Raw genomic sequence first — 27,708 nt, 5'->3', positions numbered from 1 at the left:
ATTAAGAGCTCAATGAACAAAAAGATTTTTTTATAATCCCTTTTAAGGTTTTAGAGTTCACCTTTGGATTGAACTCAAGGCAAACCTTTCAAAAAAGATACCCGCAATGGTAAAAGGCTCGCGGATAACTCTAATATAGTACAATTTATTTCAAACAAAACAAACTATATTTCGATCGAATTGCTAGGAAATTATACAAAACGATGCTTTTGCTCATGTAGTACCGTGTAATGTGTCCATAACTTACAATGCAACTTAGAACCTAGTACACTTGCATATAAGTCCATTTGGAGGGTCAAAACAGTCCCCAAAAAGGTGCATATGAGTTATGCACATGATCCTCTCCAGTTGGGCTGATTTAAGAGTCTCTCATACCTCACAGATGATGTAAGCAAGATATCTCCTCCTTCTCCTCTATAAGGAGCTCATTTGTACTCATTTAATGATGAATTAAGAAGCTACATTATGCACATTTCAATTATAAATGGCTCACTTGTGTTTCCGCCATAACTCTATAGAATGGACTAGCTTTAGGCATCCTTGTCACTTCTACTAATAATTGATATTGTCTTCTTATACAAATTCCAATCATTGCTATCATTTTAGACCACTTACATCAACAATGTATGCAATATTTATGAGCTAGACACTTCCAAGGTTCCCTTCCTTTGGTAAAACCTCTCCTAGCGCACATACCAGTCACCATCACCCTCTTGCACACATGGCAAAGAAGTCATTATGGCTATGGTTTTCAAACATTGCAAGTGAAATTGAAGGGCATCTTATGAAGAAGGGTCTTTGGGGGGCTTATCAAGCCTACACCACAAGAGGAGATATCACACTTGCATAGACACATACACATATTCATATTTGCATACACGATTAAGTAATGGCCTCCTGAAAAAAGGAGCTAAAATCAAGGGTATTACTCTTCTTGAAAAATATTCTCTTGGACTAGCATTGGTTGAATACCCCTAGCAGTGGCAAGATCCCTAACATCAAAGAACTTATAGGTTGAGTTGAGGACCATGACTCGTTGCCACTATTAATGTCATCCATACCAACTACAACAAAAGGGCATATACAAACATGCATATCAATTGCACATGTTGGTACTTGCAAAATAGGTTTAGATTATAGATCTTATGATCGTAAAAAAGAGTAGAGAGGGAAGAAAGCAAGGCTGGGTGCAACACTATTATGGATAGGAAGATTTTTTTAGAAATCCAAATTAATACCTTTTTTATAGCCACAAAAGTAAAAAGAAGATATCTCAAAACGCATAAATTGAAAGATCTAAAGTGTCGGCGCGGTATAACCAAGCAAGGCTATTGAACCTATACAAGGTTAGTTCACTTACTCTTACTTTGATACCTTCTGAAAATTTTGTTTATCCAAGTTCAAGAACATCTTACAGTCCATGTTTTTTAAGAAAGGTTTCAAAAGAAAAAGCCAAAAAGAAAAAAAAGAGAAAAAGTGGCATGTGCTTCAATAGGCTTTCTTCAAGCCGTACAACTATCAAGGAAACATATGTATGAGTCTGTATTTTGATTGTGTAAAAAAGGCTTGTTAGTGAGCACTTGCTTTATCACTAAGGTCTAAGCTTTTTCTTGAACATGTCAGGTGGATACTACCTCTATTCAAATAGTTGTATTACCTTAAGAGATTTCCATAGCTATTACAATTTTATCTTGGTGGGGATTGGCTTAACATAAGGACTGGTTATATATGTTTCCAGTGTTTCAAACAATAGGAGAAAAAGCAAAGCTTTTTAACATTCCTCCGAAGGCTTACTACAATTTTATGATTCTGTAGCAAAACATTCCTCTGAATGGGGAGTGTCATGCATGTTATCTAAGCCCTTCTCATTTGAGAATTGTAAATCGGCAATACCATACACATAATGTCAAGGTTGCTCGTTCTAGGCTAGTATGAAAAATGAATTAAAAAGGGAAAGTTCTTACTCAAAAATCGTGGACAAATGTGAGGTGCTTGGATTGGACATTTTTGGCATGTTAAATCATGCCCTGAGGAGAAGCGAGAAGGTATTTTGTCTTGTGCTTCTATTGAGGAATTGAATGGGTATCTTCATTAAATGGCCACATTGGTTTTGTTTACACTTTATTTTAAAGTGCCTTCATAAGGCTTCTCCTTGTTATACATTGTGGACTGGACAAAACATATATGGTTGAATGTCGACCCAACTTGAGATTTCCAACACCTCAAGTGGGTGGAGCGCTAGGAGGTCATCTTCCTCCAAGATTTGGAATTCGAGGAGGTTTTGTTAGGGTGTGAACTTCTCCTATTTCTATGTTCCCTCCCTCTGGTTTTAGTGTGACCCTACGGATATGGTCATTCCTTTGCCCTTTTGTGAGCTTGCTTGTTCCCAGTTGTGGGACAAGTTTACTACCTCTTGAAGCTTGTCAATACAACTTGTTGGATAGGTTTGCAACCTTCTATGGGCGGTTTTCTTCATGTTTTACGGCACATTTGTCAAGATCCTTTGGATGAGAAGTTTGCATGCAGAGTCGATAGTTGGTGGGCACATCTAGTTCCTACTCATGCAGTCAACAATATTTGGATGCTTCTGCCCAATCCAATCAACAATTTTTGGATGCTTCTTCCATATATTCCTTTAGAGAGCTCCGACCTTGGGGACACTCCCTTGAGTGCAGATCTAGCTACAACTAGCAGGTGTCATGGATTTTTTTCCCTAACAGTGTTTTGCTAGCTTTCTAGTATATGTTGTCGGTATATTCTCTTCAACACAAGTACAAAGGACAATTTTGGTGAAGATTTTAAGGGAGCAAGTTACAACAATGGGAGTATATGTGCTCTCCCAAGTCCATATGCAGTTTGGCATATTATATTGGATTGTACCTACAAGTTTGATTTTAGCAGATGCAAAGAGGTGGCAGACATTTGGTTTGATCTCAAGGAGTTTGCTTAAGTAGCTAGATTATTTTTGGACCTCGACTGCTTCTTTGGCAAACATGATCCTCAACGCCCTTTCAGGTCTTCCTAACCTTAGCAATCCGAGTTTACCAATGGTGTGATTCTCTTGGAGTCTCGAGTTCCTTGAGATTCAATTTATGCTATTCAGTTATAGAGGAAGCAGGGTTCAATCTAGGTGCTCTACGATTTCTTTCTGGTGGTACTTATTCTCTATTCCCAAGATTGAGCAAGAAGCAAGCTTTCTATCTTGGGGGAATTCTCGGCTTTAGCTCCAAAGCTTCTAGCAACAATGTTTGCTCTGCTCCGACGTGGGGTTGTTGCCTTAGAGTGTATTTTTGAGTGGGCTTTCAGGTTATTTAGTCGACATCGGAGTGCCATACACAATGTCTTCTAGTCCTTGTTTCCTTGCCCATTTCTTGTGGTTGTGGATGGTGTGCTTTAGCCCATAGTGCAATTAGTACCGAAGCGGATGTTTTCTTGAGCCATTTCGACGATCGCTTCGTCTTTCAGATTTGTGGTGTGACGACTGCTCTTCTTAATACATCCAAGCAGTAGTTACTATGTTTTGTCTTCCAAATTGATCCCTAGAGATTGTACCATTCAAGGCAAACCTACTTTCCTTATCCTTAGACTAGACTGTTGCTACGTATAGATGGATAATGGTCCTTCTTGGACTAGGAACCAATTACCATTACCTCACGCATTCTTCAGAATGGAGAGATGGTCTTCTCAATTCTCCCGAATTTGGCTCTAGGTTCCACATGTATTTTTCTTTCGCATTCACCTACCTCTACTAATCCAATCACACAAATAGAAACAATTGGAGAGTTATGGAAAACATTCATGGTCCCAATGTTCTCCCTTCAAGTCAAGATGTGGAACCAGATTGGGAGTCAGGTCCCTGTACTACTACATTACAATTTTAGTGATTTCATATGTATCAAACAGGATTGGCATCTATAAAGACGTTTTCTGTAACACCTTGTTCTTCTCCTATAGAGCTTGGGTACAAGGTCTCTTATTCTTGCAATATTAGCTACAATTGCAACATTGATGTGTATTCTTTCTATTGCATGTTTGTTCCCAACGCACTTTGAGAGTGGCGTGATATTCTCTGAAGATGTGTTCCAAAGAGTTGACGATCGATGATAGTTCTCTCAATTCTAATGAAATTCTTCGGATAGAGTATGCAATTCATCATTATTTTTGGTGCTTGGTGCACTACATTGATTCTTCACCATCATACATTTACCATTGCTCACTCCAACTTCCTCATCCCTCTTCCTTTCCAAAAGCTGAAAGGGGGTGTTGAGCACCAACTGTTTAAGAGCAGCACCACGTATTTGGCAAGCAGTAATTGTTGTGCATGAAGATCCTAACGGTGCAACATCTCCTCAAGGCAGCCTTTCACAAGCTTGCTAATCATGCACTAACAATGTTTCTCATTCAAGATCCAAACCCGCATCTAGACCTGGTGAGGAGCTGATGCACACGAGTTCTATGCTTTCAAAGCATGTAGAAGGTGGTAACCGTATGGCCACTTGAGTTAGTGGTCTTGTGCACAGTAACAATTGGCAGAGGTAATAGCAACATCACTTGAGTGTACCTCAAGTCTAGCAGCATCACTTGAGTGTACCTCCAGTCTATCCAGTCAAGCATGCCAGTTTTTCGATGGATCACCCTTGCTCACTTGTAAAAGCCACTTGTTATCAACATGGAGAACCTTTCCTAGATCTCTCTCATTCTCTGATGTCTTCTCTTCTCTACAGGTGATGGGTTCATGTATGAGGCATTGCAAGTGTTCTAGATCAGAGTCGAGATGTCCATCGATCGCAGGCGAGTTTGTCTTCATTGCATTTTCTGCGGTCGCACCTGGCAAAATGCTACCAATACCTGACCCAGAAAAATGTGAGTATGACTAGGATTGCTGCCACCATGATAGGGGGAAGCGTACATGTAACATGAAATGTTTGCAACTGGTCAAGAGCTGGCAGGGCGTTGGTGTGGAGAGCTTCTAATTCACACGTTTGTAAAGCTACCCTCATATGTCCACCAGTCTACAGGCATTGAGAGTCATTTTCAGCTCAACAGAGCGTGTAATACTGTGCACACGTGCGTCCAGGGGAGGTTCTATGTTATTTCTCATTATCGGTAGCATGAGAGAGAGAGAGAGAGAGAGAGAGAGAGGCCATGGGGCAGGACAGCTCTTATACAAAATTTAGAAAGCACAGCTACATTGTGGGCTACACATATTACTGCTTGGAAAGAACCGGACAATAGGGTCACTAAATTCCTGCCAACGAGACTGCATCTGTATTGTCGAATTGACAGCCCATACACACAATTGAGCCCTTACAAATAAATCCAATGCATACCCACCTGCTTGAATCTTCTGAGAAGGACCTGTCCCTAAAAACACGCTCAGATTTACAGAAGTTAAGAATCATGTCCTTCCAATCTCAGCTTCAGCCATGCTAGTGTACTGGGCTCATAATTTACAGCCACACCATCGAGGGCGGTCTTGAGCACCGTAAAAGCACGAGGCAAGCACCCTACCTCATGAAGAGATCATCATAACTGCCTCTTTGGTCCCTGTATCATTGTGTGTTCTGTGATCAAGATGAATTTCTCAAGTTTTCTAGTTGCAGCCAGGGAAGATTGGCAATTCCACTCCGAAGAGTGACACTTGTGGCAGCTGTTGGCATGGCAAAAACTCTCCGCTCCTCCAGCGGCAATTGGTACTCGTAAGAACTCTTCGCTATTTCCTCTGCACCATAATAGACCGTCTGCAACAAGAGAACAAAGACATTCATGCTAGCTGAAGGCAAACGAGCAACGGTTCAAATCTGTGCAACATAACTTTAGCTTGCAGGCTCTGAAAGCTCCTCCCGAAGAACACCCTCGAAAACCTTGCTATATCTCTCTACAGCTTTTGTCAAACTCTCTCTCTACAACAGAGCTGATTTTTTCTGGAAGTGAAATACTGTTTTTTCATCTCTTGACAAAAAGCGCTCGCTTTCGCATTTCCCCAAACCCCACTTGCTTTTTGCTTTTTCTTGAAAACCACTAGTCATCAAAAGCACTCAGTAAAACTTTCCTTGCACACAATCCACAAGTATGAATACCTCTTTGTCGCGTAAAACTAATCCCTCTTCATTAGGAGGTTCCAATGCTTCAATGCTGCAGGATTCCATAATCAAATGTGAAATTTAAGAAAAACACACAACATTTCTGCAGTGACCAAATTTTGCGAGGCATCAAGGCGTCCTTACCTAAAGGAAAGTTGGCCAGGTTTTTTCCCTTTAATCACCATGCCTTTGATCTGCTCACCCTCCGTAAAAAATGTGGCAAGGGAGGTGACATAACCCCTTGAAATGCTTGAGATATGTATAAAACCTCTGATAGAATCAATCATACAACCAGTGAGAAAAGGGTTTTCACCTACTCCAAACCAAAGGAACCCCTACCATGCAGGACCCTTGGCAAAGACCTACGCACCTGATCCTTGTGCCAATAACTTCGACCTGCATCCCGTAAGGATACAACCTCGTGATGACCAAGTCATGCACAGTTCCAAGTAGTAAGTTCTCGCTCATCTGGTCAATCAAACAAGAACCAGACAATATGTTAAAATTCCTAAATATATTTACATGTTAGTGTCAACTGGCACTTTTACAGAAACCTCAATAGGCTGGCTTGAAGATGGGTAAAATAATCCAAAATTTACAATAGGCCACTTATAGCATATGATGAGATAACAAAATTATATAACCCCTGCGCCATTTCAAATGCACCCTAGTTTCAGAGCATTTTTAGAAACATTTTCTAGCCATTGAATTTTGAAATAGAACATTTGCAAGCAAGCAGTCTTTTCATGACAACATAACATTATGCAGTTGTGAATCAATAAGGAAACCCTATTTAGAGTCGACTTTGAAACCCAATTTCATACTGCAATTTTCAAGCTTTTCCATTGTCCAACAATTATTTCAAACGTGTTGAATGAAACTATGGCTGCTTGCCACTGCCTTTCTGCTGACAGTGTCAGTGGCTGCTTCACAACTACTGGCGCAAGGTCACCCTTGCTGCTTGCTATCTCCAACAAGGTTCTCACCTGCAGTGCGTTTAAGCCCTAAATTCAGAGCACTACGCCAGTGTACCTGCCTTTGCAAGTGCTGCCCACAGATGCCCCGTGCACCAGTTCTTGATTTGGTTGTGGGCAAAAGTGCATAGTCATTGTTAAGCTGGTAGCAGCTCTTTCCCCAACACAACCTCCTTACCCGGGTGTTATTGGGAGAGGGTTGGGGGGGGGGGGGGGGGGGCGGAAAGAGAGTCATCTTCTGGGACTTCCCAGCCCCGTCGGCATCCCTCCTTCGGGTCATTTTCCATGATGGCCACCACACCAGTTGCATGCACTGCTACGGTTGCTCCTGAACCATTCACCTGGACTTGTGATCTTACGACACAGGATATTGGCAGTATCGAGACTTCTACTCTAACATTACCTTGGACAAACTCTTGTTGGCCGCATAGTGGGGCACTCTCTTTCGCTGCCAGTGCGTGGCTGCAGTGTGAGGGTAAGAAACAGGCAAGGGCAGACACAGGAGCTAGGAGCCTGGGAAGTATAATAGCCTATGTGGGGCTATATAAGGGAGGTTGGGTGGATAATCCATAAGAGACAAGCAAGGGCCGACACGTGAGCTAAGGGCTTAGGGCCTAGGAAAGGGGCCTTCTATAGCCTATGTGGGGCTACATAAGCAAGGATGGGTGGATAATCCATAGGCCATTCCCTCTCATGCAGTCTGCACTTGGGAGGCTCCAAGAGTAGTATTCTTGAGCTCCGTATGCTGGGCCCCGGTATCTTCTTCGCCAAGCTTTTGGATGAGTGCTACGAGTCTCTCTCACCTATTCTCTCATAGACCCGTTTGTTGGTACTGAAGCGCTGGACTCCAGAAGTTGATATGAATGAGTTTAATCGCCAACAACAGATTCCTCATTCTCCAGTCACCCTGTCTTTTCCCTCTCTCCATGCCCACCTGTCAAGTTGCATTCTTAGCAAAGGCGCAACAGGGGGCGAAGACCGGAGAGGAAGACCTAAAAAGATACAATGGCAGCATCTCCTAAAATTTAGGGAACTCCTATTTTGGACCTGAAAATGTGTTCGCGTCATCCGCTCTGGAATGACAAGAGGAACATTTTATTGCTCTGCTGCAAAGTCAATTGATGCACCAGTTGAGATATTTTTAGCCGGGAATGCCCAAAGTCAGAAAGTGTGCCTTGTGGCACTCCGTGAGCATTCTGCTACTCTTGGCCAGAGAGGGGCGCCTAAAGTGAGAGAGGAGACTCATTTGCAGCTTTGTCACAGGTTAAGACCTATGGAGTGCTTCCTTTCCCTCTTATGTACAGTGCGGTGCAAGAGTGATGCCCTACACGCTACCCACTGCTCTCTCTCTCCCCTATGAGCAGTATGTTATGCCCCTCTAGTGGGCTTTTCATTTGACCCATGTACTATTATGTGGGTTCATGCGCGATTGCCGAGGCAAGAGCCTCTTGCATAGGTACTGGACTAGCTAGCGGCTAATACCCCGCAGGTACAGGTGAATTTGGAGAGGTTTCACGTGCGAAATCCCGTCCGATTCACAAGGCAAGTAGCCCTACAGGTGCGGGAGCTCGAGGACTTGCTACAGATGCGACCAGCACACGAAACGGAGCCCGAAACAGTGAATTACAGCCTGCTGTGTATTTTTGCAGGTTTAGGGTTTCGGCCCTAAACGGACCCTAATACCCCAAGGAGGTTCAGAGACGCGAGTGGACCACTGTACAGGTGATCTGGGGTATTTTTGGGGCAGAAAACAGAGAATTCAGCGTTCTGCAGATTCTCGCCAGGTTTTGCAACGTGTCCGTATGCGTCGGGAAAGTCATCTAATGCGTGGGGATACTGACTGTGAAGGGTACTAGTACAGTTATGCTGTCGAAATCGGGCCAAAACAGATGAAATTCAGCCTAGATTATGCGGGGCAGCTTGTAGGGAACCGCAGCTTTTATTCCCTCTTTTAAAGAATAAAGAAATACCGAAAGGGGCGCCTATTTAGGGGCCAATCTGGTGTCGATCTTTTCATACAAGTGCAATCTAGCAACCTGTATCTCTTTCCCCTTTGTTATGTCTTGAAAGTACAGGTAAAGTGGGCGACAAATTAAATGGGTGAAAGAAAATAAAGTTTAAGTGTAAGGTCTACCGCTGGTGATTCATACTGCAGAATCAATGGAAACACCTGTAAACTTGACGGAGACCATGCAGTCTCCAAAACCTGAGCCTAAGGTGCAAGAACAGGTGGCTGAAACGCCAGTCTTTCAAGCTGTACCAGTTCAGCCAGCCACCTTTCAGCAATCTATAGCTGGTTCTAATGGGCAGGGAAGCAACCTACAGGCTATGCAACAAGTCTTCCCACCACCTTCAGTACACCCTGGCTATTTTGGAGGTGGATCAGTATTCCCGAGCATGGCTGGTCATGCCCCTAGAAATCAGTTTTACACGCCAGGAACAGTGTTCGGGGGGGCTCAAACGATGATGCCTAACCCCATGTATGGTGGCATGGGCATGCAACCAGAGTTTCAAAGCACTCAGGGCCAATTTGGGATGCCACAGGCAAATTTTGGCATGGCTGGAACTACAAATCAACAGCCAAATATGGCATCTCCAAGTCAACTTAATAGCGGCCAAGGAACACAAATAAACCCTAACAGTGTTCCCATGTTTCAGTCACTTCCATATGACAAATTAACGCCGCTGGAGAAGCCAACTCCGTACAAAGAAGGTGGCAAAGGTGTGACATTTACGACCTTTACAGCGTTTGATGACAGGAAGAAGGCTCTCTCATTCCTCCAGCAATTTGACAAGGCCAATGCAAGAGGAAACTTTACAGAGGCTTCAAAGGTCCGCAAGGCAGCCACCTTCTTGACAGGGAATGCGGGACAATGGTGGACAACTTTATTGCTTCAAGGGCAAGCTCCGTCCACATGGATTTACTTCAAGCAGATTTTTGCATCAGCATGGTTATCTGATGACTTTGAAGCAGATGTCATGACAAAATGGCACCAGCTTAATGCTGCTACTTGCAAGAATCTGGATGACTTCAACCGGAAGTTTTGGAAAGCTCTACTTCCAGTAACTTCTTACAGGTTTGTGCCATTGACAGAACAAATTGAAAAATATTGTTGTGGCCCACCCAAAGGATTGAGAAAGTACTGCACGAAGACCAAAGTTACCACTTTGACGCAACTCATCGAGGTAGCAAAGACTGGCAATGGTTTGCTCAAGGGAGAAGATTGTGAATTCAATACTGGCGTCAAGGAAGGATCAGCCAAGAAAAATTCAGCGAAGAAGTACGTTCTCAATGAGGTTCCTAGAGCGACTCAGGAGCCAACCAAAGCATGGAAAGGCAAAGCCACGGCTGAACCAGCAAAGGGACCAGCAAAGAAATGGAAAATACCTTTTCCTCGCACGTCGGAAGAGCAAAGGAAGGTCCTAAGGTCAGAGAACAAATGCTTTATCTGTGAGCAGCCTGGCCACATTGCTCAGAATTGTCCTCAAAAGAAAAGGCCAACTGATTCTGAAGACAAGGAAGACAAGAAAGGAAAGAGGCCCATGGCTGGTCTAGTGCCAGATATGATGGGCCACAAGCCATATTCAGATGCAAGTGAGCTTTGCAGAGCATGGAGAAAGGTTAGGCAGTGCTTATCTTCTTTGATCCAGGTGCCAAAGCCAACTTCATTACCCCAAAATTGGCTTCAAAGTTGGGAATCACACCTGAAGAGATGGGGTATACAGCAGAGGCAGGTTTGGCATGTCCTGGCCATACAGAGGCTGTGAAAACCATCATCAGAAAGTTGCGCCCACATATCCAGTCCTATGTAGATGCTAAAGAATTTTACATCATGCCACTGGATGGATGTGATGTGTTGCTAGGCATTCCTTGGTTGTTTCGTGTACAGGGAATCATGGATGCCTACAACAAAAAGATCATTGTACAGAGCAGGGAAAAGACTCACATTCTGGATGTAAAGCTTAAAGGGGAGTATATTCCCACTGTATCAGCTTCTGCTATTACTTCTATGATAAAAAAGCATCTTTCTGCGTACTTGGTTTTTGCACGTGAAGTGTCAGATTGTGATGAATCAAATTTATCTGTGTTAGATAAAGAAAGGTCAATGTTTTTACAACAATATAGTGATTGTTTTTCCGATTCATTACCGTCTCAATTACCGCCAGAGAGACCCGAGGACCATGCGATAGATTTGGTGCCAGGCAGTAGCCCACCAAATAGGCCTCCGTACAGGGTTAGTGCGGCTCAGCAGAAAGAGATAATGAGCCAAGTACAGGAGCTGTTAGAAAGGGGCTGATTCAGCCCAGTTCATCTCCATTCTGTTCTCCAGTGCTGGTGGTGCAGAAAAAGGATGGCTCATGGCGTATGTGCATCGACTACCGTGCACTGAACAAGAATACCATCAAGAATAGGTTCCCTGTACCTAGAATTGAGGATATTCTGGAGAAATTAGGAGCAGCTATGTTTGGTAGGATAGATCTAAAAAGTGGGTACCATCAGATCCGCATTAGATCAGAGGATGTGCACGAGACTGCTTTTAGAACAAAGTTTGGCCTTTACGAATTTTTAGTGATGCCCTTTGGTCTCACAAATGCTCTTGCTACGTTCAATAGGATGATGGACAGAATTTTCCGTCCACACCAGCAGTTTGTTGGTACATCTTTAACGACATGATAGTCTACTCAAAGAATGAAGAGGAGCATAGGCATCACTTAGCCATTGTGTTCAAAGAGCTACGCAGCCATAGGTTGCTCATCAATGCAAAGAAAATTGATTTTTTTTTTGAAAGAGATTCACTTTCTGGGACACATTGTCTCCAAGGATGGTGTCAGAATGGATCCTGCTAAAGTTGAAGCGATCAAGTTATGGCCAGATTTGAAGACGGTGCACGATGTCCGAAGCTTCTTGGGACTATGCTCCTAGGTTTATCCGAAATTTCGTTGAGATTGCTTCACCTTTACATGCTCTTCAAAAGAAGGCAGTCACCTTCAAATGGACACAAAAAGAGATTTCAGCTTTTAATCTCTTAAAGGAAAAGATGACTTCAGACCCAGTCATTGTGTTGCCAGATCTTAGGAAGTCATTTGTGGTCCAGTGTGACGCCTGTAGTAGTAGCATTGGTGCAGTGCTAATGCAAGATGGCAGGGTAGTAGCCTATGAGAGTAGAATCTTGCAAGGGCAAGAAAAGACTATGCAAGTCTATGAAAAAAAACTGCAGGCCGTGATTCATGCGCTCTTAAGTTGGAAACACTACTTGCTAGGTGCAGATTTCGTTGTCCAAACGGATCATCAGACCTTGCGATACTTCTTGACACAGGCAAAGTTATCTGAGAAGCATATGCGACGGGCAAATATCTTGTCCATGTGGAAGGCAAGAAGAACGTTGTGGCTGATGCCTTGTCAAGGAAGCCACAAATTTCAGTTGTCAATTCCTTATCATCATGAGCTCGATGATATGAGGGAACAGTATGCAAAATATGAAGATTTTGCAAGGGTCTTCGAGCAGATAATGGATGGACAACGTCATAAACACTATCTTCTCAAGGATGGCTTTATGATGATGCATGGTAGATTGTGTGTCACAAAGCCATTGCGACGCAAGGTTATGGAAGAGAGTCATGTCCCACCGTATGCAGGGCATCGTGGTATTGATGCTACACTTAAAGCGGTTGAGACATTCTTCTACTGGCCTACATTGAGAAGAGATGTGGATGCCTTTGTGCGAGAATGCCTAATATGCCAGAAGGTTAAGATATTTGAAGCATACAAAGGACAAGATATTTGAAGCAGATAAGTATGTTCAGGACATGGATGAAATGTACAAGAAGGTCAAAGTGGCCTTAGAAAAGACTCAAGCAAAGCAAAAGAAAGCAATTGATCGTCACCGTCGTGAAGTGGTATTTTCACTTGGTGATTGGGTGCTTCTACGCTTTGAAAAGTCAAGGTTAAAGAAGATGAAGGGCACGGAAAGACTGTTTCCAAAGCTCAGCATGCGTTACTATGGGCCTTTTCAAATATGCGACATAATCAATGATGTTGCATATAGGCTGAAATTGCCTGAGAGTTGGAAGATTCACAATGCGTTTCATGTGAGTCTTCTCAAACCCTATGTGGGTGATGTGCCAGAAGATATGCCAGCTGAAGATCAGCCGAGAGTCGAGAAACTTCACGAGATCTTGGTCCCGAAACAGATTTTAGCACATACAGAAAGAAAAGTGAAAGGCAAGGTTGCTAGGCGTTACTTGGTGAAGTTCAGAAACTATCCACCAATAGATGCTAAGTGGATGGAAGAAGGTGAACTTGCAGAGTCACCAACTGTGTAATCACTTTACCTTGAAGCCTTTGATTTGCAACCTACCTTGACCCCTTGAGTTTCAGAGCTACATGGATTGTAATTGTGACAATGGCTTCTGAAAGAAATGATGTACATATTATTTAAAGTGAGCTCAAATGAAGTACATGTTACATGAATGTTAGAGCTGTATAGATTGTCAGTTTGGCAATTGCTCTTATGCAATGTCCAAAAGTTAGGTTAGTGCTATAGAAGTGAGTATTTCTTGTCAATTTGTCAAGGATACAGTAATTGCTTCTATTAAAGAGTACATGTGTAACTGCATTCTTAAACTGTCGATTTGGGTATGCTCGAAAGTGTTACTGGATCCAACGTATACTAAAAGACAGTGGCAAAATGCATGGCTACCATTTTGTCATTGAAAAGTTATTGACTCAAAGCAATGGCAGAGTGCCAAGCTACCACTATGTCATTGAGAAAAGGTTCACACGCAAGCAATACATGTGTCAACGAGGTGTTGAATACACCAGGGTTGACAATGAGCATGTATGTGTCGTACATGTGTCGACAGGTGTGCGCACACCCGAGTGTTGACTGTGAGCATGTACGACATAGATGCAAACGAGGACGTTTAACTGCCCTACATTGCATAGCTAGTGTGGAACTGTTCAGAGGGAGTCGAGGCCTGAGGGCAAGAGAGCACTAAGGTTGGACAAGGACTATGGTTAGCCAAAGTGGCGTCATTGACTAGCCAAAGTGGAATCCTTTGCTACATAGGCTACATTTCAGTTCTTGGTGTGGCTATAGTGTACAAAGAGGGTTAGATGACCTAAAAAGATACAATGGCAACATCTCCTAAAATTTAGGGAACTGCTATTTTGGACCTGAAAATGTGTTCCCGTTAGCTCTGGAATGACAAGAGCAACATTTTATTGCTCTGCTGCAAAGTCAACTGATGCACCAGTTGAGATATTTTTAGCCGAGAATGCCCAAAGTCGAAAAGTGTGCCATGTGGCACTCCGTGAGCATTCTGCTACTCTTGGCCAGAGAGGGTCGCCTAAAATGAGAGAGGAGACTCATTTGCAGCTTTGTTACAGGTTAAGAGCTACGGAGTGCTTCCTTTTCCTCTTATGTACAGTGCGGTGCCAGGAGTGATGCCCTGCACGCTATGCAATGCTCTTTCTCTCCCCTATGAGCAGTATGTTATGCCCCTCTAGTGGGATTTCCATTTAACCAATGTACAGTCATGTGGGTTCATGCGCGATTGCCGAGGCAAGAGCCTCTTACACAGGTACTAGTTTAGCTAGCAGCTAATCCCCCACAGGTACAAGTGAATTTGGAGAGGTTTCACGTGTGAAATCCCGTCCAATTCAAAGGGCAAGTAGCCCTACAGGTGCGGGAGCTCAACGACTTGCTACGGATGCGACCGGCAAGCGAAACGGAGCCCGAAACAGTGAATTACAGCCTGCTGTGTATTTTTGCAGGTTTAGGGTTTCGGCCCTAAACGGACCCTAATACCCCCAGGAGGTTCGGGGACATGAGGGCACCACTGTACAGGTGATCTGGCGCATTTTCGGGGCAGAAAACAGAGAATTCAGCGTGCTGCAGATTCTCGCCAGGTTTTGCAACGTGTCCGTATGCATCGGGAAAGTCATCCAATGCGTGGGGATCCTGACTGTGGAGGGTCCTAGTACACTTATGCTGCCGAAATCGGGCCAGAACAGATGAAATTCGGCCTAGATTATGCGGGGCAGCTTGTAGGGAACCACAGCTTTTATTCCCTCTTTTAAAGAAAAAAGAAATACCGAAAGGGGCGCCTATTTAAGGGCCAATCTGGTGTCGGTCTTTTCATACAGGTGCAATCTAGCAACCTCTATCCCTTTCACCTTTGTTATGTCTTGAAAGTACAGGTAACGTGGGCGACAAATTAAATGGGTGAAAGCAAATAAAGTTTAAGTGTAAGGTCTACCGCCGTTTTTGGATCATACAAGCCGGTTTCAGAAAGCCTTAGGATATCGGTGTGTGTGTGCCTTAGGATACCGGTGTGTGTGTGTGTGTGTGTGTGTGTGTGTGTGTGTGTGTGTGAGAGAGAGAGAGAGAGAGAGAGAGAGAGAGAGAGAGAGAGATGAAATGAAATGAAATGATATGATATATTAATGTCTTCAAAGGGCCAAAATGACCTATGAGACCAATCTGTTACATACTTATTAATCTGATACCATGTGTACAAAAAAAGAGATACTAAATTGAATCTAGAAGTGTTACTAGCTAGAATTATGTGGGGTATGTGTGATCACTGATACAATGGGTGATGAATCCATCCTCAACTGTGCTGTGTATGTCGAGATAGTATGGCTCGAACCCTCTGTTGTAGTCTTCCTTGATGTTGTGAAGCTCCTCTCCTCAATCGTGGGTGTCTCGATCTCCCTAGCTGCAATGCTCAGTCAATGAGAGGACCGTGGGTATGAGTATGAGTTGAGCTTTGCAATGGTGGCTGCTCCTCTATCGTTCCGGTGTCTGGTGTGAAGAAAACAGTGTCTCTGGGATTGTCTCTCTTCACATCTCCTCAGTAAACTATCTCTGTGTCTGTGTAACTCAAGTAGATACAGTCCAAGACATCTCTGGTCCTGATTATAACAAGACGGGCACCTCATGCCAATAGAAAAGAACAGACTTGTAGCACTTCAATAACAATTGAAACTAAAAGAGAAAGAGCACACGCAACACGGAGTGGCGGAATTCCACCCCAGAAAGAATTGGCCCCAAACCTTGGCGCCTCTTTCGGTATTTCTTTATATTACTTGAAGTCAGTACAATGCCGGTACTCGCGCTCTACGCCTTCTCACTGAAGCGTGCCAAAGACTGAGCCCTCTGCACTTATTTAAAGGCCCTTCGCCTTGAAAACCAATTTACATAAAAATCTTGAAACTCAAAAGCACTAGCGCCAAAAGCTGCCAGGCATTTGGAGAAAATCGGTATCGTTGCCACGTCAGCACTCTCAACGCGTTTGCGAAAATCCGTAATATTGTTGCCACGTCAGCACTATTAGCGCGAATTGCAGAAATCCGTACTATTGCCGCCACATCAACAACTCCACGCAAATCTTTGTGTGCGTGTCCTGCTTTATTTCTTTCTTAAGTCCCATGGGCCCCATCGGAAGGGGTCCCAATAGTTGGTAGGAACTCTTCTTTAAAAATAGGCCACTCGGCAAGACTTTGTAAGTTGGTAAAATTTCTTCTTCCTATGTTGCTTCTGCTTCTTAGGGATTACGCCCCTCGGTCGAGATCTGCAAGTTGACTCCGTTCTTCAGTGGCTTGACACATCAGCAGTTTGTGACATCCCTACTTCTTGAAAGAAAGTAATCGTCCGCGATTACAGCATATCTGCAAAAACAACTCAAGTTAGCTGGGAAGAAAATTCCAGGGACATTCTGAGGGACAATCAGTTTGCTCTTGTTGTTAAGGAGTTGGCTTCTCCTTTCAGCTCTTTTAATCAAGGAGTTGACTTCTCTTTTTGTCCAAATCGGAACTCTTGATATTCCGGCATAGTAAAATTAGCCATCACACCCAGACCGCACTTATCTTCCACGGGTGTCTTGATGCACTAGAATTACATACCCAGGCAATCTCATCCAATTAGGAATATTCAGTGGTCGGCAAATCATAATGCAACATAAATGCTCACATATGCATGTTACAAGACATAAAAACATAAAGATGAACACTCCCCCCGCAAATACCCATCCAGGTCCCGACCATGAGCTGTTCAACGACTCCTTGCCCACTCCTCCCGCAAATAATCTAAAAAGGTCAGAGCCATGAGATATAGAGGCCTTTTACAACCAAACGCCCTCAAGACAGCAGTCTACGTCGTTTGGAGGTGTTGAGAGTAACGACTGCTCAAACTTCTTAATACTCCCCCCATAAATAACCATCCACCTCCGTGCCATGAGTAGAAACAACACTTTTCAATCATTCAATACTCCCCCCGTAAATAACCACAAGCGTCCGGGCCATGAGTATGAATGAGCAAGCATTCTCAAACATCATTTGTCACTACTCCAATCGGGAGTAAAAAATCACCAATCATTGAAACCAATATTAAAACCAGAGTCAGACAATTCAAACCGGCACCTAGACAAGTTTAAAACAGATACCATCCATCTCAAACAAATTCCAAACAGGATCACCAAATAAGTTCTCAAACGAATTCTCAAACTTAAAAAGCAATCTCGACATCAGTCGAGCTCGAAAAGTCGACTGACTTTCCATCAAGAAACCTGCACCAAAAATTAGGGTTAGGTTCCTTCCATAAGGTCGTAGCAGACCACAAAATGGTCCATCAGCTTTGGACAGAGTGTTCCTCTGGCAACGATGGTAGTCCCAAGACATAGCAATCACATTGGACCTCTAAGGTCATCAGCTCGAGAAGAGACACCTACTGAGAGATGTAAAGAAATTTTCAGTTATAACCGGCTAGGGTTTCCATGGCAAGCATTTCAAGATACCCACTCTGCCAAAAGTTGCACACCGAAGGAAGATGTCAGAAACCATATAACTTCGGGCAAAAAATTTCTTGAAAGCTTGCCAAGTCCTTCGAGTGTGTGGCTTGGTAGCTATAGACTTCCAGCACTGCATGGCATTGCCTCTGAGAAAACCAACAGCTCGAAACAAATACTGGATCCTTCTCTTGCAAGTGATCTTTATCGCTTATTCCCTTTAAGACATGAGCGGTGAAGACGGGAGCGCGCCTGATGCACAATGAAGGAAGGGTGGGAGTGGTTAATAAGTCCGCGGTCGGTACCTGAGGATACTTCAAATAAGATTCCAATAAACTATGGAAGCGCCGATTTGCTCTGTCTATTCTTTTGTAGGATCGGTATGCTTTCAGAAAAGCACACGCCTGATGCTCTGATACCACTGTCACAAGACGGGCACAACGTGCCAATAGAAATGAACAGACTGAACAGACTTTTAGCACTTCAAAAACAACTAAAACTAATAGAGAGAGAGGGCACACGCGACACAGAGTGGCGGAATTCCACCCCAGAAAGTATTGGCCCCAAACCTTGGCGCCTCTTTCGGTATTTCTTTATATTACTTGAAGTCAATACAATGCCGGTACTTGCGCTCTGCACCTTCTCTGAAGCGTGCCAAAGACTGAGCCCTCTGCACTTACTTAAAGACCCTTGGCCTTGAAAAGCAATTAATATGAAAAGCTTGAAACTCAAAAGCAACAGGCTCAACAGCACTAGCGCGAAAAGCTGTGAACGCGTTTTGCGAAAATCCGTACTGCTGCCACGTCAACATTGTCAGCAGGAAATTGCGGAAATTCGTATTGTTGCTGCCACGTCAGCACGATGAGCGCGAATTGCAAAAATCTGTATTGTTGTTGCCACGTCATCAGCTCGTAGCAAATCTGTGTGTGTGTGTGTGTGTGTGTGTGTATGTGTGTGTGTCCTGCTTTATTTATTCTTTAAGTCCCATGGGCCCCATCAGACGAGATCCCAAAAGTTGGTAGAAACTCTTCTTTTAAAATAGGCCACTCGGCAAGACTTTGTAAGTTGGTAAAACTTCTTCTTCTTATGTTGCTTCTCCTTCTTAGGGTTTAAGCCCCTCAATCGAGATCTCCAAGTTGGCTCCGTTCTTTAGTGGCTTGACACGTCAGCAATTTATGACACTAATAGCTCATGACTCTGGAGAGGGTCCGAAGCCTTCTCTGAATAGAGAGTGGAAGCAACCCCATATCTTGTAATACATTGTGCACTAACATATATAATGCATCTCCGTCTCTAGCTCTATATATGGCATAGGCGACATCCTGTTAGCTACTTGTATTACTATGAATCTACCAATCTCAATCTCAAGCTGGTGTGCAGATGTCTGTATCCAACCAATGGCTGTTAGACTTGCACCACTCTGCTTCTTCACAGGTATAGGGCATGCATGTACGGCTAGTGTGCCTCTGGGCTGGCCACCCTTTGCATATGCATTTAGAGTGCATCACTGTCCAGCCGCCCACTCTGGGCCGGCCGTCCACTTTGTCCGGGTGCCCTCATATATTTCATTTTTTTGTTAGGTAGTGGGGATTTTTATCGGGCCTTGCCCTACCTCCCCTTGGGCACCTATATATGGGGCCATGGGGGTATCCACTTCCACATCTCATCGCATGGAGACCATCTAATGTATTGACAGGGTCTTCTACTCATGGTAGTCATGGGGGGCTGATCACCCCCTCTTCACCATCACTGGCGTTTGTGTCTACTGTCTCTCTCCTCTCCTCTCTCACGCTTCCGCACACGTGCACTCACATGGTATCAGTCGCTCGCCAATGTTGAGGGGACCATCAACAAGAGGTTCTTCTCCCAAGGGCTGAATCACCCAGCGTTTTTGCAATAGCCAGAAGATCAGCCAACGTTTCTGCAAATCTGCCAACAAGAGGGGGGGCGCCAACATGTGGACAGCTTCCATCGCGAAGGAATGCTTTCGCACCTGCGTTTTTGCAAAACACCATCAGATCTACTGTTTCTATTGCCAACGCTACACTTTATGGCATTTTGTCACCGGAAAACCCCTCCAATCCATCAGCGTTTATGTTCCCTCTTGCACTTTTGCGTTTTTTGGGATCTGCTGCGTTTTCAGCATGGAGGGGCAGTGCTCAGCTTCCAACCCAGTGGATCTTGCTTTCCCACACGGGTTCGGATCCAGTGTGTCGCCATCAAAAATCCTCTCCATTTCCACCAGATTTTAGCCATATACCACTGCTGTTTTCTCTGTTTTCAGCCCACCAAGGGTTGTGACATTGATTCGCCACCCTCCCCTACCCTCTGCATCACTCCAGACCATGCCGGGAGCGTACAAGCACGCTGAAAATCGCTGGAGGCAGCGTTTTCATCACCTCGTAGTTGCGGTTTTGGGTGGACAGCAGCCACATGGCTTGTGTTTTTCACAGAGGATGATCCTGCCACGACACCATCCGGTGGTGGTCCATGCGGTCTCTCAGTGACTATTGCAGTACACCGTATCTTCAACATCGGCTTGATCATCTACGGGCGTACGATCCTTGGGAGATCCATTCTTTCCAGCCATCGTTCGGCGGTTGCGCACTCTAGAGGGGTCGTGACTTGTAGTTTACTATGGACACACCTATGCACTCATCAGAGGAGTTCACACGAGATTTGGCCATGCCCATGCCATATGGGATCACAGCATTCCCAGAAAGGACACCACCATCTTGGGTGGACCAACACTTACAACTTGACCTCGACACGTCAGATCACTTGCTTACACGGGAGCATCTACATGGACTTAAGGAGAGGATCTCAGATCTCTTCTTGCACAGGTTCATTGCTTGGATCTACAGACTGGAGAGGGACTTCAGTGCTTTGGACTCTCTTGGAGAGTTCACACGCGAGATGCAGAAGATTAGGCATCCCGTGACTACATTGAGAGTCACCAGGAGCTTGGTTTGGATGGTAGTGCAATTGCTCTTCTATGCTCCTATTGTCACAAGACGAGCACCACGTGCCAATAGAAAAGAACAAACTTAACAGACTTCAATAACAACTGAACTGAAAGAGAGACGACACGCGACACGCAGTGGCGGAATTCCACCCGAGAGTATTGGCCCCAAACCTTGCCACCCCTTTCGATATTTCTTTATATTGCATCAACACAGTACAAGCCAGTACTCCAAACTCTGCACCTTCTCCAAGAAGCATGCCAGAGAATGAGCCTTCAAAGTTCAAAATCAAAAGCATCTGGTCCAAAAGCAATGCCCAAAGATCTGCCAGCGTAATTTACGGAAATCCGTCAACCTCTGCCACGTCATCATGTCAACGCAAAACGCAAAAACCGGACGACCTACCACGTCAATACTGGCAGCGTAATTTCTAGGGCGTCTGTACTGTGGCCACGTCATCAATTGTGTGTATGTGAATTGGTCCTGCTTTATTTTAATTCCTTTATGTCACTTAGGACCCCATCGAACAGGGTCCCCATAAGTAGGTAGGACTTATTCTTCTGTTACTTGTTCTTCTTAGGGTTTAGGCCCCTCGGCCAGCATCTAGAAGTTGGCTCCATTCTTCAGGGCTTTGACACGTCAACAGTTTGTGACATCACCCTGTCACAAAGTGATGACGTGGCGGACAGCAGAAACCCTAATTTCTGCCAGAAACCCTAAAATTCCTGCAAACCCTAATTTTCGGAAATTGCGGAGACTGAAATTAAATAAATAAAAAAATTTTGGAAAATGATGAGCGACGCAAATTTCGCTTTTTCTCTACTTAAATGAGAAAGAGAGAGAATGCTTTTGCTTTCATGTTTTGACTCTCTGTGAGAGAGAGAGAGAGAGCAATTGCTTTTGATTTGAAGCTTTTGGGGCTCTGCTTTTGGGCATCCCTTGTAACCTTTAAATTACTGGTGAGGGCCTCACTTCTCAGGGCATCTGGACGCAGAGTCTGAGAGTGAAACCCTAACCGCTCTCTTGTACTTTGATGATTGATTAATACAAAAAGAAATACCGAAAGGGGCGCCAGTCTTTGGGGCCAATATCTCTAGGCACGGAACTCCGCCTGGCCAGTGCAAATCTATTGTGATCTGTGAATTGTTTTGAAGTGGTTATTTGGTGCTGTCGCGGTTGATTCTTGACTTGTAGTGTCCAAGTCTGTTACAGTGGTATCAGAGCACGGCCGATTTCTCCTCTACAGGAAATCCGATCTCCGAAATTTTTTTTCCGCGGCACCTATGGCTTCAGGCAATGATCAGTCGACTCCCTCTGCATCTGGAGATGCGGGCTGGGATCACAACGAAGATTCAGGCAGAGAGTATGGCCCGCCTTGGCCTACTTAGGCGGAGCGGCGAGAGATAGAGCGTCGCCAGTTGATCAGCGATGCAACAATGATGATGCTCAATTTTGCCAAGGACCCGAAGATGGAAAAATATATGAACCAGACCTCTTTGGAAGAGGTACAGATGGAGTGGCAGAGAACCACAACACCACTCCCGAAACCCGCTCTCAAGAAACCTTCTGCCTCCAAGAAATATACGGAGAAGGAACTGGAGAATGTGGTTGATGCACGGATTGCTCAGCTTTTTGACACGCAAAAGAAAGCCAAAAAGCACGGCAAAAAGCAGAAGAAAGGCACTGACTTCCCGGGATATTTAGGTCGTTGGTCGACATTTGACAAGGCAAAGAAATTGAAGAAGCGCGTCAAGTTTGAAGACCTACCCAGTTCTTCTTCTTCTTCTTCTGACAGTTCTTCTAGCTCCTCGGATTCGAGCGAAGAAGACAGAAAAGGTAAAAAGCGAAGCAAGAAGCAACGCTTTGGAAAGGGCAAGAGAAAGGCAAAGAAGGCTAAATCTCGCCCAGAGACTCACAGTTCTATTGAGGACTCGTCTACAGACAGCTCAGGTTCAGATGACGGAAAGTTTTATACAAGAAGAATTTTTACAAAGCCAACTAGTATGACTTTCTCGAAGATAATAGCAAGAAAGTCCGAGAGTTTAAGGAAGGTGGCCACTCGATCAAGTTTGATACTTTTCAGGATACTCAGATGCTTCGAAGGCTTTGTCTTTTATACAGCAGTTTGACATCGCTTTCGGGGGAGGACGCTATTCAGAGCACTCCAAGATTCGGAGAGATGCCTCTTACTTTAAGGGGAATGCTCGTACTTGGTGGTCCACGCTTCTATTAAGCAAGATTGTGCCAGTTACATGGCTGAAATTCAAGAGGCTTTTTATTTCTTCTTGGTTGACTCAAGAGTTTGAGCGAGATATACGAGCTGCTTGGAACCATCTCCAGATGACCAAGAGCGATACAGTGAATTCTTATTGTGAAAGATTCTGGAGCTCTTTTCTACCCGCCTCTTCATTCAAGAAGATCTCGTTCAGAGAACAGATTGAGCGGTTTACCTTGGGTCTACCTACAGAGATCCGAGATCACTGCTTGGAAAACGGCTAGATGTATGCTCAAGGCTAAGAGTTTGCCTCATAAGCTATGGATGGAGGCAGTTGCTTGTGCAGCACATGTTTTGAACAGGTGTCCTACTCGTGCCTTGAAGACCATTACTCCATATGAAGCTTGGTATGACAGAAAACCTTCAGTCAGTTATCTTCGTGTTTTTGGTTGTCTTGCTTATGCTCACATCCCTCAGCAGTTACGTGGGAAGCTTGATGATAAGGCAATCAAATGTATATTTGTGGGGTACAATAGTGGAAGTAAAGGTTATAGATCTATTCAGGAGTTGATGAGTCATGCGAAGCGGGGCTTTGCCATTCACTCTGGCAGTCTGACCTACCGCACAGATGAGGCCATGACACAACGAGCCGAACAGACTTCTGGGAATGAAAGTAGAATGAAAAAGAGCAACCCAGAGAAAAAAAAGGATGCACGACCCAAGCTTACTCCTGAGGAGAGAGCTCGCTTCATCAGAGAGGGGAAGTGCTTTGGATGCGGGGAACATGGACATATTTCCGCAAAGTGCCCTGATAAGGTACAGAAAGAACAGAATGATAAAGACGATGACAGGTCTGAGAGTTCGAGAGCAGCTGAGGAATGTGGCAGAAAAGGCAGATAGAAAAGCAGAACTAGTACCACATGGCATGGGACCTGCACCGAATCTAATGAATGAAAGTACAAACTTTGCCGCTTTCGGGGCAAAGCGAAGGATCAGGAAGCTTTTTTGAAGGAGCCAAGGCCAACTTCTTTTCACTTGGAATTGGCGGCTCGATTTGGAACTACGCCCGACAGACTGACGCCATAGGCGGAGGTAGTTCGACTGGCACCCGGATGGGATGTTGCCATTACACCGAGCATTGGCAAACTTCGTTTGCAATGACAGGGGTATTCAGGGCACGTGAGTGACGTTCTACTCGGGATCCCTTGGTACCACAAGAACTACGCCGTGGTTGACTATCGGGCCGAGAAAGCGACTTTGATAAATAAAGGGCTTAGAGATTGTACTTGATGAACTTCAGTTTTCTTACTCATTCTTTTGGGAGAACTGAACGATGGATAAAAGTTGAATATGTTTTGACCTGAAGAAAAGAACGCCAAGATTTTTTTTCTCTACGCTCATGCCGATTGCTTTTGAGAGGGCCTGAAGATCATACCATTGATCTGATATCTGGAAGCACGCCACCGAATCGGCCACCTTATCGTGTGAGCCGAGTACAGAATGAAAAGATTATGAACCCAGTGAAAGACCTCTTGGAAAAGGGTCTTGTCCAGCCTAGTACTTCACCGTATTGCTCTCCAGTGTTGTTGGTTTTTGAAGAAAGACGCATCTTGGAGAATGTGCATTGATTATAGCACTCTCAACGAAATCACCATCAAGAATAGATTTCTGATTCCTAGGATCGATGATATACTCGACAAGTTACAGGGATCCTCGTGCTTTAGCAGGATTGACTTGAAGAGTGGATATCATCAGATCAAAATAGCGTCAAGACATGTCTACAAGGCAGCTTTTCGGACGACTTTTGGGTTATTTGAGTTTTTGGTGATGCCTTTTGGCTTAACCAATGCTCCTGCGACATTTAACCGGATGATGGAGAAATGGATTTCATTTTTTTTTTATCTCTCGAGAATACAGAATGATCACGATGATTTTCCGATTACATGGCACGCTTGAGACGATTGTCTCCGACAGAGACCCCAGATTTATGAGTTTGTTTTGGAAGGCAATTTGGGAGAACATTGACACGCGGTTGCAGTTCTCGTCATCGTTCCACTTGCAGACTGACAGGCAATCTGAGATTGCCAATTCAGTGATTTTAGATTTATTGAAGTCTTGTATCTCGCATCAGAAGACTCAATGGGAAAAGAACTTACCTTTGGTGGAATTTGCCTACAATAACACGATACACTCTTCGACGGGGAAGACGCCATGTGAGATTGTTGAAACTGCTGCGAAGGTTCCATCCTTCTTGAGCAAGAAAGATTAGAAATTTGAAGCGGATGAATATTCGCGAGATTTGGATACAGCTTTTGCCAAGGTTCGCGAGACTTTGCAGGAGTCTCAAGAACGACAGAAAAAGGCAACGGATCGCCATCGTCGCGACTGGAAACTGAAGGAGGATGATTGGGTGCTCTTACTTTTGAGAAGGCACGCCTAAGAAAGAAAAAAGGAAAGGAGAGGCTTTTTCCAAAGCTTAATATGTGATACTACGGACCTTTCCAGATTACTGACAAGATAAATGATGTCTCCTTCCGATTGAAACTACCAGATACTTGGAGGATTCACAATGCATTGCATGTGAGTCTCTTGAACCCTGTTAAGGGTGATGTGCCTAATGATGGGGAGCCTGATGAGCAACCCAAAGTGGAAGAAAACGAGCAGATCCTTGTTCCTGAACAGATTTTGGCACATAATGATACGAAGAAAGGTAAAGTCCGAAGGCGGGTTCTTGGTTAAGTTCAAGAACTTTCCTGCATTTGATGCGAAGTGGATGGAGGAGGAGGAGGACCTAGCAGATACTCCTCGGATTGTGAAACTTTACCTCGATGTTTTGGTTTAGCATAGTCTACTCCAAACGGAACCCAGAAACTCAGCTTGGCCGAAGATCTGGTGCAGTGGGATGCACAAGAGGGGAGTTACTCCGCTCCTTTGTCAACAGATGCCTCGATTTTGAAACTAAAGTCACTGATGTCTCTTTGAGCTTCAGGGATACTGAGAGCTGACAGTATTCTGCTGGATGACTTTATCAAATGGAATTCCTGATTATGATACTGATTTGTTCTCGACTTCTTGTGAGTGCAGAAACTGATAGCCGAAATGACTGCAGCATTTTGGTCTACTTGATCTCGAATAGACATGGTTGCAATAGGGGTTAGTCAATCGGACATCGATGAGGTCCCGATTGGACCTAGATGTGATTGCTAGCTACATTGCTGATAAATCATGGTCTAAGATCCGAATGAATGTTGAATGTCATGTGATGTCCTGTGATGTCTGGTGATGTCCAGTGATGTCGTGTGATGTGACTGTCGATTTTGTACATGTGCTAGATGTGTGTTCCTAGTACGTAGGTACTAACAGTTAGTGTCTGCTAAGACGGTTTATGGCTTTTGTGGGTTTTGCAGGCGTAATCGCGGTCGATTACAATGCTTTCAAGAGGGGGGTATGTCACAAAGTGATGACGTGGCGGACAGCAAAAACCCTAATTTCTGCCAGAAACCCTAAAATTCCTGCAAACCCTAATTTCCAAAAATTGCGGAGATTGAAATTAAAAAAAATTAAAAAATTTTGGAAAATGATGAGCGACGCAAATTTCGCTTTTTCTCTACTTAAATGAGAAAGAGAGAGAATGCTTTTGCTTTCATGTTTTGACTCTCTGTGAGAGAGAGAGAGAGCAATTGCTTTTGATTTGAAGCTTTTGGGGCTCTGCTTTTGGGCATCCCTTGTAACCTTTAAATTAGTGGTGAGGGCCTCACTTCTCAGGGCATCTGGACGCAGAGTCTGAGAGTGAAACCCTAACCGCTCTCTTGTACTTTGATGATTGATTAATACAAAAAGAAATACCGAAAGGGGCGCCAGTCTTTGGGGCCAATATCTCTAGGCACGGAACTCCGCCTGGCCAGTGCAAATCTATTGTGATATGTGAATTGTTTTGAAGTGGTTATTTGGTGCTGTCGCGGTTGATTCTTGACTTGGAGTGTCCAAGTCTGTTACACACCCCTTCTTGAAAGAGAGTAATCGTCCGCGATTACAGCATATCTGCAAAACAACTCAAGTTAGCTCAAAAAAATTCTGAGCGTCATTCCGAGGGACAATCAGTTTGCTCTTTTTGTTAAGGAGTTAGCTTCTCCTTTCGGCTCTTTTGATCAAGGAGTTAGCTTCTCCTTTTGTCAAGATCGGAACTCTTGATATTCCGGCGTAGTAAAATTAGCCATCACACCCAGACCAGACTGATCTTCCACGGGTGTCTTGATGCACTAAAATTACATACCCAAGCAATCTCATCCAATTAGGAATATTCAGTGGTTGGCACATCACAATGCAACACAAATGCTCACATATGCATGTTACAAGACATAGAAACATAAAGTCACCGATGAACACTCCTCCCGCATAACCTAACAAGGTCCGGGCCAAGAGATATTCAATGACTCCCTCATCACTCCTCCCGCAAATAACCTAAAAAGGTCCGGGCCATGAGATATAGAGGCCTTTTACAACCAAACACCCCCCCCAGACCACAGCCTGCGCCGTTTGGAGGTGCTGAGAGTAACCATTGCTCACGCTTCTTAATGCCCCCCCCCCCCCCCCCCCCCGTAAATAACCATGCAGGTTCGGGCCATGAGTAACAACAACAATACTCCCCACGTAAATAACCACAAGGGTCCGGGCCATGAGTA

At 44.3% G+C, this 27,708-nt stretch overlaps 1 protein-coding gene across 1 annotated transcript in view; it reads right to left on the bottom strand.

Annotated features, from left to right (window-relative positions):
- Nucleotides 1-5,318: 5,318 nt before the first annotated feature.
- LOC147435075 (uncharacterized) overlaps nt 5,319-27,708 on the bottom strand; it is a 61,961-nt gene continuing 39,571 nt past the window's right edge. The window contains exons 5-8 of the mRNA XM_086491438.1: nt 6,454-6,551; nt 6,228-6,353; nt 6,081-6,135; nt 5,319-5,741 (exon numbers count right to left, since the gene is read on the bottom strand). Coding sequence (XP_086347564.1) covers nt 5,571-5,741; nt 6,081-6,135; nt 6,228-6,353; nt 6,454-6,551 — 450 coding nt within the window. The 3' untranslated portion in view covers nt 5,319-5,570. The remainder of the gene's footprint in view (nt 5,742-6,080; nt 6,136-6,227; nt 6,354-6,453; nt 6,552-27,708) is intronic.

The sequence above is a fragment of the Adiantum capillus-veneris genome, chromosome 19 (genome assembly GCF_014529385.1).
Source record: "Adiantum capillus-veneris isolate H3 chromosome 19, ASM1452938v2, whole genome shotgun sequence".
NCBI lineage: Eukaryota > Viridiplantae > Streptophyta > Polypodiopsida > Polypodiales > Pteridaceae > Adiantum > Adiantum capillus-veneris.
This window is presented reverse-complemented; position numbering and strand designations above follow the sequence as displayed.